Here is an 11,802-nt window from a genome sequence, read left to right as displayed (position 1 = left end):
GACCAAATACTGAGACAAAATGGCAGTGGTCAGGACATGTTGCAAGGATACAAGATAACCGATGGACAAAAAGAATTCTAGATTGGAGACCGAGAACAGACAGACGAAATCCATGAAGACCCCCTACAAGATGGACTGACAACATTAAAAGAATACAGACAAATTGGGTAGCAACCACTCAGAGCAGAGAAAACTGGAAGCATTTGGAGGAGGCCTATGTCCAGCAGTGGAAGAGATAAGGCTAAATGATGATGAATGTTGACATGAAACCCAACTACTCTCACTTTTGAATGCAAATGAGCCACGTAGCCTTGTTTTATTAAACTGATATTTCCAATATGACGCAAGTATGGTGTTTCTGAGTGGAACTATAATTACGTTAATGTTCCCATGTATATGGGATGGGATGTATTTCCATTTGGCATATTTTTGCAATCATTCTAATGTTCTTTTGTAACAGCATTATTATAGTTCTTCATTTGAAGAATAAATATATCTTGTCTTGCCTCAAGATTGCTAGTTTATATTAAGACTAAAATGAACAATTGCATCTTATTTATCTTTTGAGATTGTTAAATCACAACAATTATTTAAATTGGTAAAGATTGATTAGTATCAGCCTTTCTGAATATGAGTTTCTCAATTGAGAAGAACCTGCCAATTGGTCAAAAACTCTCTTATTACAGAACTAAATCAAGTAAAAATAGATATTGAAAATTGAAATTGAAAGAAATCTAAAAATATAGTTGGCTCAAAAGTTTATTATGAAAACTCTAATACACTTTATTAAATCAACATATAAGTTACAAAATGAATCAACTGCTCACTCAATTCATGTTTTCCTACTGGATCTTGCTTCTATTTCAGATGATTCATTTTTTGCCAATAACTCACTAGCCTGGTCAAATTCTTTAAGTTTTGTAGTCACATATTCTTCTGCGGAAAATTTCTCTGCTGTTTTATATTGCTGAATAAGCTCTGCTTGGAAAAGTTTTTCCTTTTTTAGTTCCCTTCGTTGTCGTTTCTAAAAATAAATTTATTAATGGATCTGTATCATGTAAAACATTATTCATGTTAATGTATTTTCAATATTAATGTCCCGAGTGCATGTCAAATTGTCGATAATTTAATTTTCTCGAGTGCGCGAATGCGCACGAGAGGAAATTATGAGACTATTTCCTGAGAAAAATTTAATTTAAAATAAACAATAATTGTTCCTTTTCTTAAAATATAAAATTAAAACCAAATGATGTTTATTAATCCTAGACGAAAATTTGGCACTAGTGCAAATTATCGATAATTTGCACTAGTGCAGTATTATCGCTGAAATTTGATCGTTGCTAGGTAAACATAAAATATTACAGCTTTTTGGTTGGCTTAAATTTTTCGAAGGAAATAGTCAGGATAACATAATTGAAGTATATATACTTTAGCCCATTCAAACTTCATCCTTTTCCTTAATTTTCTCAACTTGTGTTTTTTCATCTTCTTTCTTCTAATAACTATCATTTTAACTGCTTCTTTTTTAACAGTATCATCTAGGGCAGGGGCTTCAATTATATCTCGTTTAATAGGTTCTATTTTTGGCAATATTGCTTTTATACAATTTGGTAATTCAACATTTGAATTAATATTTTGGGGCAAATTTAAATTATTATTTTGTTGGTAAATCCAAGGATTATACACACTTGAAACATTTGCTAATAGTGACAAAGAACTGGATGTCTTTTGAATGTGTAAATTTGAAAATTGTTGAACAGGTATTATTACTAAAAAAAGTATTGAATTAGATTTTGTTAATATAAAAAACAAAAACTCACCTTTAGTTAATTTATGTTTAGTTACTTGTAAAATTCTAGAAAACAACATAATTATATATTTACTCAATGAATATATAGGTTAACCTATAGAATTAGAGGTTAGGATTCTGCTTTAATAAGATATGTCATCCACATACCAGATGTACTAGGTACTCGTTCATAATACAATTTACCGAAAAAATTTGTCTGAAAATAAATCAGTTACTTTATTTACAAAAGATTTATTTTTCCTCTTTATCTTTGCGAAACCTTTTGTTAGCTTTCTCTTATGCAAACTGTCTAAAATTTTATCTTAAATTGAAACTTTATCTAAATTTTATTCATTGATTGGTACGAATATATTGTAAGTGTTAATTTTTTTCTGAACGAATTGTATTTGGTGGTGAGAAAGTTGTTTCTACGTTCAGTTCGTGATATAGTTTGGAAGCTTCTGCTAAAGCCGGTACTACACCATGCCAACATTTCAAGGCTCGAACCTTATATAAAGATATAAAAACGTGCCAAAAAGTGATTAACAGTATACAACATATATATTTTCTTTTAAAATAAACTGGATGATTCTTACAACTATGGATTTTTATACAATACACGTAGCATTTACACGCAAAAAGGCAAGAGCTATGTGTAGCTTCAATGTGTAGTTTCAACCATATATGTAATACTCCTATATGGACAGTTTCTATAAGTGGTAAAATAGTGTATCGTTCTCTCTCTCCTCCGACAGCTTCAGTTAGTTATTATTTTCCCACTACTTATATTTTAGAGAATTTTTAAGCATGTGCAGTATATATAAAGTGTTTTGAATGAAAGAGATAATGAATACTGTCGGCACCGTAACGTAGAGACGTTTTTTCCCATAAGAACTGTCCACATAGGAATATTACATATATGGTTCCAGCTTCGTTCCAATGTTGCGTACATATGTGACGTGAATTAAAAAAATAGACTTTCCGTGGCCAATGTTGGAACTAAACCATTCGTCATATGACATGTGCACTACGACCCACGATGCGTCTAAAGTACTACATGACGAGTTCAACGTTTGGGTGAACATTCGTGAACAGTAACGTGAGCTCATCATAGATTAATAGGAAATAATTTCACCCAAGGCTTCAGGGTATAATTTTTACAGTTATTTTAGGAACCTATTTTACAATCCTACAAGGTTATGAATACATTGAAGCCCCTTTTTCAATTGCAGATTCTCTTTACGGTTCTTCATTTTTTATAGCAACATGGATTACACGTTATTATTGGTACAACATTTTTATTAATTTGCACAGTTTGCCAATTTTTAAATCACTTTTCCTCCTGCGTTCCAATGTACAAATGAACATTTGAAGGAAGGCTGAATGCAGTGCTGCAACTACACTATGCGTCCAATGTTTGCGCAAATATTCAACCTTCAACGTTGGCTGAACATTGGACGAAGGCTGGAACTTTCCCTAGGGTACATTTCACTAAGCACTCACAACAATCACGATCTTTCCCGTTCCACTTAGTCCAGAGCGTTATATTCGTAAAGTCAAGTGGAATGGCTTGCGAGGCATTTTGAGTATAGAGATAAATATCAATGAATGGCAAAACAGGAAAAAACGAAAGCTTTGAGAGGTTATGTTACAATTTGTCATTGAATTTTTAAGCGGATTGGTTAACTAATTTACATTAAAGTAAAATCAAAATATCTTCCACGGCTATAGTAAAATATTTGGTGGTACATCAGAACAATGCTTCATAAGTAATTATAGTATCCCATACTCCATCAAATAATGAGATATATTATCATGGTTGCAGTCTGCGTTGCTTGAACTTTGAAAATTCCGTTGATAATTTCAACGCTCACTTATGACAAGAGTCGTCGTGAACGTTAGAGATGACATCATAAGTGACGTTATCGCTGCGATCATAGTCGCTATGTGGAATACCCAACAGAGTATTTCTCGCGCCGTGAACGTTTACTGGAATGCACCATTAGAGATATGACATCCACATTCCAGCTGTTCTATGTGCTCGTTCATCATAATATTTACCGAAAAAATCTGTCGGTCCACAAGACTCTACTAAATTACTTACTTTATCTAAAAAAATTTTATTTTTCCTGTCTTTATCTTTTCGAAACCTTCTATCATCTTTCTTGTATCCAAAATAACTAAAATTTTATGGATTCGGAAATGTAAGCAATATTCAAAATTCTTAGCGCTATTGCTGTGTTTGGAATTGTTGAGATTAATTTATTGGTACGAAGCTTCTGCTAAAGCTGGTATTACACGATGCGTCCAGCATTTGCACAAACATTCGTGTTCAAACGTACGGCTGAACATTGGAAAGAAGGTTGGATAGGTTGGCAGAAATCCAATTTAAACAAATGGCTAAAAGTGATTAACGGCATAGCAAATATAAATTGTTCTAAAATCAACTAGATGACACTGACAACTTTGGATTTTCATACAAAACACGTAGTATTCACACGCAAGAGGTGTGTATAGTTGTACAACTGTTGGTTCCAGCTTCGTTCCATTGTTGGGTATTCCTTTGACGCGGGACTTTCCATAACCAATGTTTGAACTAAAACATTCGTCATATGACTTGTGCATTACGACCACACGATGCTTCTTAAGCCAGCGTCCAACGTTGGAAGCATTGGTAGTACCATTGTATAAAGAATTCTTTATACAATGGTAGTACCTTAACCTTAACACCATTTGTGTTCAGCTGTTCCATACTGTATGGATTAATGAATTGACTTATTTATGACGACAAACTGCTTACAGATTTTTCAGTAGTCCATTCTTACGCTTTACTCGATCCTACTTCCGAAGAATATATCTTTTTCACAGTTACATGCAAAGTTAAAACTACCTCAATATCTTCTTGAAATTAGTTTTCCTCAATAATATCCAAAACCAGTTTAGACTTAATTTAAAAATTTGCATTAAGATTCACCTGTTTTTTGTAGTGAAATTTTCATTTATTAAATATTAAATTTTACTTTATAGCTTGTCTAATTTCTAATTTCACAGTCTTATAATACTAGCGGTTTGCGAGCGGCTGCGGGGTGGAGCGGGCGCGCATTGAATGCAACGTTTTTGTCGTGTATTTGTAGCGCACAATAGACTCATTAACAAAATGGATTCCCAGGAGGAAACAAGACTGTTGGTATTGTTAGCTGGAGACCAAAACGAATGCATCGATGAATTTGGACCCATTATCCATTAATTTAATGGAAGAGAGCGACTACTTTTTGTTGTTTTGCAAACGAATAAAAATAATTCAAAAAAATTTCGTACTTATTTGCGAATATCAACACCTACATTTTATGGGTTGTTGCATCTGATACAAACTGACTTAAGACATGAAGACACACGTTTAAGATTATCGATGTCACCTGAAGAAAGGCTCGTAATTTCTACATGTTTTTAACATTAAATAAGTACACAGGAGATGTTTAAGTAATTATACTTCGTTATTATTATTAATCGGTTGATTAAAAGTTACCCACTAATTATCAAAAGAACAGTGGTGTTACAGTAACAATTAAATTATTTCACAATAAAAGGTGGTAAGTACCAGGATTTAGGAAATTACTATTTAGAAAAAAAAATCATTATAAATTGTATCTTCAGGGTTACTGTTCTCGTCATAAACACTTTATAAAGAATCAATTGACTGCATAGTTTGGAGCATAACTGTTAGACATATGCTTGTATTTTTTCAAAACTCCCATGATCTCCATTTTATAGTCTGGATGAATTGATTTTAAATCTTCAGCCAGAGACATTCATCTTCTCTAACGATTTTGAATTTCACTTATAAATAACTTATAAATAATGTATCAATATCCGAATCTTCCAATGATGCTATGATGATACGAGTGAGCACCTACGTCCTCTCACAATCGTGTCTCGTTACGTTTGTACTCGACATTATAAAATGGCGCCCACGTTGCTATAAAGCCCTTAATAAAAGCCATAATTGAAGATAGAAAATTATTAAGATATATGAATTTGATATGCTCCAATAATAATGGAACTAAGAATGGATGATAAACCAATGATAATAATGATGATAAACCAAACTGCTAAGATTTGTACTGGTGCTATAGTAGCTGTCATAGACTTCCTTTTCTTATAAAATGACTTTAATTTATTTAAAAATATTGATTGATCATTACAAACATATTTTTAATATCAAAAAACTGAATATAATTTATATAAAATGTGTACATTGTACACTGCCACCCAAAGGATCTTTTGTATCTTCCTTTCTTACCGAGATACAGCTGATCTATTAATCCCACTTATCTTAGACAGTTCAGATTGTGGAATGGCTCTAACTGCCAAAGATCTTCATCTTCTATTTCATATGCAACTGCATGCTGCATTCTCTGATAAGTCTAGCAACTTCAAGTGTGCATTGAGGCGACAGTGCACCGAGAGGAGCTCTGTTAGTAGGCATAGTTTGGCTCTTACCTAGGTTAATACATTCAGCAGGTTTTCTTTGGTTACACGTTCCCTAGGGTGTCTTTGTATCAACCCCTCTAAATTTTCCCAATAACTGGTTTTATCTCAATCTATCCTATCCTTTCATTTCTATCCTATCCTATCATTTCTCTATTGTTCTGCAGCCGATACCACAAAAGGGTTCAGGTCCTATGAAGGGTTTATCTGCTTCCACTCAAATTTTTCCCGGTAGCCATTGCAAGGTAACTTTATTTTTCTTGCCTAGTTTGTCCAGGTATTCCTAAACCAGTTTGGATTTTATGACATTGGAGCTTAGAGCTCTAATGGTTCCTTGGTTATCAGACAGGACGATGATCTCCTATTTTATATTAGTTTATCTACAATTCATTTCATTTGGATTTACGAAGAGTAATATATTATCAATTTTAAACTATCTAAAATTCATTTTTATGCCAGTCATTTATTATTATTTGAAATGAAAAAAATGGCAACAAAAAGTCATTTTAGTTGACTAAAGAAAGTTCAAATCCAGCATTGATTATAATTAATCTAGTTTTCAAACAATTTAATGTATAAAAATTTTCTCTAGAATAAAAGTTATTTTATCTTTGTTATCATTGTTGCATCAGTACAACAATTATCTCATCCATTTTGATACTTGGATATCAAATTTTTGTACTCATCATCTAAATTATATTATTATATTTCAGCCCCCTATTAAAAGTTATCAGGTAATGTCCCATTCAGTTTACCCTTGTTGTAATTTCTATAAAAATCTGTAAAGTCAACGTAAGCTTCAATCTTTTGATCAGCTCCAATACCGTCATCTATTCTGGTGTCTTCAATACTTGAAGTATCACTGGTTTTGGTAATGTTGGTGCTATTACTCTTTTCATTATTTCCAGTACTAACACTACTAGCTGAACTGTATCTATCAGAAACAGTATTTGTTGAAACGTTTGGATTAAAAGTTACAGATGGAGTCGTAGGGGAAGTTATAGCATTTGGTAAATGATAATTGAAATTTCTAAGGACCAATGTAATATCCTCACGTTTTGGAGAACCAGAGTGATTGATGGAATTCGACATATACCAGTCATGATGAAGGCGGACTGCTTTATCAACTACTGCTTGTGCTACACCAGTCAACGTAGCTTGTTCTCTAAACTGCAGAATGATAAATCGGTAAAAAATTGTTTATACTACTGTAAGATAATATAAACACTACCTGTTCAACTACACAATGAGCTATGTATTTGTTAACTTGATCCGTTCCTGTTGCTTCCTCAATAGATTTATAAAGTCCGGCTGACATCAGTAGAAGAAATCTTGATGATTCATCTAATTTTATTCCTCCGTGTATATCTGGTTGGGAAATTATAGGTTCTTGTTTAGCCATTGCTAAGTCTTCAAAGTCTTTGTATCCACCTTTCACATTATAGTTTCCTAAGCATCTGGTGTTTTCTTGATTCCCTAGTCTTGTACCTCAAAAAATAATTATGTTAAATAATACTTTGACTTTTAAACTACATTTTTAGTATTTTGATAAGACCTTTTAGTAATATATGACACATTCTAATACAATATAACAAATATCACTACTGGAGAATGGATTTTGCGATTTTCTTTTCATAGACTTGGTATTCTTACCTATTTAGTCTTGTAAACCAATAATTTTGTATGAATATACAAACTCAAAAACTGGGCAATTGAGAGAAAAGATCCAGCAAAAATAGAAGTATGGGAAATGAAACACTTACAAAAAGAGCAAAATAGCAGAATGACAAAGAATAGCAAAAAAAGGAAAGACCTCAAGTATTTGACAAAGATATCAAAACACGTTGAAAGTAATGTGTACAAGGTTAGGTACAGACCTTATGCGATTTTGGAAAAGATTGAAAGAATGTAAAAATAATTAACGTAAAATCCTATGAATTATAGGGTTTTTGAAGTTTTAACAAAAAAATCACGATTTTTAAGTTAATTTCAAACTAATGAAAATTTAAAGTTTAATGGTTTAATTTTTATAAAAATCCCTATTATGACAGGCCAGATAAGAACAAGGTTCCAATTATATGGAATCATCAACATCAATTAATTATACTTCATGATAATAGGAACTATTATCAATTTTTATATTCTTGTACACTTATTATCATTATTTTGTTAGTTTTTTGTACATAAGACAAAAAACTATTAAACATTCAGCTTTTAAAAGTATGACATGATCTTTTAAAAGCTATCTCCAACATTCTGTTTCTGAAGTCTGAAATTTTGGTCTAATAAGTTTGAGAAATATAAAATTTTTCATGGTGTTTTTGAATATCCTTCCTAATTTTGACGAACTTCTTTAATTCTGTTGAACATCCAACCAACCTCTCTTCTTACAAGTAAAAACTCGCATTAATCTATATTTCAAAAAATTTCCAGGACACGTAGGAACTCTGAATTATGAGTTATGAAAACTTCAAAATCTACTCTTTCAATTTTTGAAAGTATAAAGATGCCTCATCAATAAGGAACTGAATGAATGGATAAAGAATCAGATAGATGATTACTGGAGAATCACTCCTGGCATAAGTCAATCCAGAAGATTCATAACATATCAGCTAAGAAGTCTGAGAACTTCTTGTGATGACCAGAAATGACTTGAAACTGGTGGTCAGTCTTCTGATAGGTCACTGCCCTATCAAATACCACTTTAAGACAATGGGCATGGCAGAGGATGTCAACCGCAGATTCTGTAAACAGTGAGACACAAGAACCCCAAAAAATAGCTTCATTTGGAAGGAGTCTATGTATTTTGGAAGCAGAACAATAAGTTGTAAAGTCTTGTACAAAATATCTTCTAAGTATAGGTGCAGAGTACCTGTAAAGCGACACCCCAAAACAATCTACATACTCTATATATGGGACAAACTTTTTATTCTGAGGTTAATAAGAAAAGGTAAGTATGGGTATATATAAGATTCATGATATTGCAAATTCAAGCAATTTTGGCTATCACTCACTTTTTCTTAAGTTGTTCAAATTAATTCCAATCTGTGTCAGTCTCAGTAGCTCATCTTCATTTTTTAAATCATGATCTACACTTAATTGCACTACTTTAAGTACAGAATTTGCATCTGTCTGACATAATAAAACTCTACAATTTCCAACATTTGCAACATACAATTTATTATTATAAATTAGAGCTATCGCAGCAGCAGTTCCTGATGATAATTCGTTATTTAATTTGTTAATATTCTGAACTATATGGGGAACTTTTTGATAAGCTTCATATTGACTTAATCCTTCAGGTATATCATACATAAGACTAGTTCTCTCAGCTAATACATCTTCTAAACTTTGCATATAGCCTTTTTCAACAGTGAGAAAAGCTTGATTAAGTAATTCTTTAACTTCTTCGTCTGATTTATTTTCTGTGAGTTGAGAGAAATATATTTCAGCTGTCATTCTTTGGCAACAGTAATCAGCTGCTCTTTTGCCTTCATGACCATCGAAAACTGCATACCTAAAAAACAATTTGTTAATGTATCATTAATTTTAATAATCGTAACTTTAGTGGTACCCACCAATAAAAAGAATCACTAAATTTGAAATGACAACTGCAATCCTCATATGCATGCTCTTCTTGAGGACTTCCATCTTCTCTATAAATTTGATTAGTAGAAAATCCAATACCTGTGTTTTTACATACTGGTAAATCATCAGTCCAGCTTTGTGAGTTTTTGTAGGTAGAATGTGGAGACTTAATGGACTCCATGGTTATGGGTAGTTTAGTATAAAAATAACATAAATATAACCTCTGTTTCTTGAATTGTTTAGAATCAAATAGTATGTCAATGCAGAGGATGCGTTCTACAGTGTTGAAAATTTTAGTGAGGTACTACACATGTATGTAATACTTACTACATATATGGTTCTACAACGTTGTTTATATTATGATTCAACAAGTATATAACACGACATTCCCAGAATAATGCTTTGTAATGACATTTCCCTTCGTGAGCCAGAATCAGGTAGATTATCTATCAGATGACTCTTAGAGTATGTTTTGTGATTACGCACCTTAATCCTTCTTTTGGTTTGTTTTTTAAATCTCTCAACAAATCCTAAACTTAAAGCCAAAACCAATATGTAGTTCAATCAATAAATTGAATTCAAACATGAAATAGGAAAAATATTCAGAGGATTTATGCCTTTTAAGTAACTTACCCCCTCTTAAGAAGCCATGGGACTTTAACATTGCTGCGTCCTGCTCGGGTGCCTACTTGGGCATGAGGAGGGGGGCTGTTGCAAAGTACAGCTTATTTTTATGGGCTTAACCCAAGGCAATCATGCCGAGGGATGAGTACCTGAAGCCAAATCATGTGTCGCGACCAATGTCTCCAGGAAACCTGGCAAAATTCCAAGGGCCCTTTAGTAAGAGTAGAGGATAAACCCTACTCTTTCCTCCGAGAGCTCTAAGCAAACATGGATCAACGAATCCACTACCCCCACAATGTCACAATTTTACTGTTTGCAATATTGTCTTTTTTTGGCTGTTTTTAGTCACTCAAATGAAAACAATGCACTGATATTTTTTTATCATTATTTAAAAAATATGGTTTGACTAAAACTACTGTTATCAAACTAAATTGACAATTGCCCTGGAAGATTCGTACTTATTAAAAAAATATTCTTATAATGACTTGAGCTTTCAAGTTACTTTATTGATTTTGAATTTGTACCTGGGCCAATTTTCAAAAGATATGATCTAATTAACCCCCATATATTTTGTCAATATTGTTATTATATGACGAATACTCTGTGTATTTTAATGAAAATATATAAAACTGCATTAAAGATAAAACTGTTTTGTACAAAGTAATATCCATTTTTCTGTGTATTTTGACTATTTATATTTATTTTGTTTATTTAATATACTATTTTTGTATAAAAATTGAAAATTTATTTAACTTACTTATCCACAACATCTTTTACCAAAGGTGTAAATTGATTTAATGATTATTAATTTGTACAATTTCCAAAAAACGAATTTTCCTAATATGCTTTACACTTAATTATGTATAGTGAATTAAGAAAAATAAAGCATTTAACAATTCATGATTTTGTATGGATTTATATGGAGAAGTCGTAGGGTTTTCTGAAAACTTAGACTTAACAGAGAAAAAGATTTTTTACATTTTTATTTTTCAACATAGTCTCCTTTTACCTATATACACTTCGAAATAGGCGCTTATGTATGTCATAACGTCCACGTCTTACGAAAATATCACTTCTGATAATAAAACTCTCAGATTTGCAAACAGGTAAAATCACTGGGTGTCAAATCTGGTGATTACGGCGGAATGTTGACCAATTTGAAGTGCAATTCGTTACCGTTTAGCAATGGCGATCACTGAAATGTGAGAAGATGCGTTTACCAATGGAGAAGTATTTCATTTTATCTTCAAATGAGGTCGCTATATTAAATGCCCCCCTTTACTTTATCAAGTAATGTTATTGTTTAACCTTTT

The 11,802-nt window shown here is 32.2% G+C and overlaps 2 protein-coding genes across 3 annotated transcripts; both read right to left on the bottom strand.

Moving 5' to 3' along the window:
* Positions 1-743: 743 nt before the first annotated feature.
* On the bottom strand, positions 744-5,134 carry LOC130891521 (uncharacterized). The gene is made up of 3 exons (XM_057796332.1): positions 1,821-5,134; positions 1,429-1,769; positions 744-1,024 (listed from the first exon to the last, which is right to left on the bottom strand). The coding sequence occupies exons 1-3, from the start codon at positions 1,867-1,869 to the stop codon at positions 833-835; spliced, it is 582 nt and encodes a 193-aa protein (XP_057652315.1). The 5' UTR covers positions 1,870-5,134; the 3' UTR covers positions 744-832.
* A 130-nt stretch (positions 5,135-5,264) lies between these two features.
* LOC130891520 (TGF-beta-activated kinase 1 and MAP3K7-binding protein 1-like) lies at positions 5,265-10,422 on the bottom strand. 2 transcript variants are annotated; one of them, XM_057796330.1, is made up of 5 exons: positions 10,193-10,422; positions 9,856-10,141; positions 9,292-9,794; positions 7,509-7,765; positions 5,265-7,447 (listed from the first exon to the last, which is right to left on the bottom strand). In XM_057796330.1, exons 2-5 carry the CDS (start codon positions 10,044-10,046, stop codon positions 6,998-7,000), a joined length of 1,401 nt encoding a protein of 466 aa, XP_057652313.1. In that variant the 5' UTR covers positions 10,047-10,141; positions 10,193-10,422; the 3' UTR covers positions 5,265-6,997. The 2 variants fall into 2 exon arrangements, with proteins under 2 accessions (XP_057652313.1, XP_057652314.1); XM_057796331.1 differs by having other exon boundaries at positions 9,856-10,422.
* Positions 10,423-11,802: the final 1,380 nt, after the last annotated feature.

Source organism: Diorhabda carinulata, chromosome 3 (genome assembly GCF_026250575.1).
Source record: "Diorhabda carinulata isolate Delta chromosome 3, icDioCari1.1, whole genome shotgun sequence".
Classification (NCBI taxonomy): Eukaryota; Metazoa; Arthropoda; class Insecta; order Coleoptera; family Chrysomelidae; genus Diorhabda; species Diorhabda carinulata.
The sequence above is the reverse complement of the archived record's forward strand: the minus strand, read 5'-3'. Positions and strand labels throughout refer to the sequence as shown.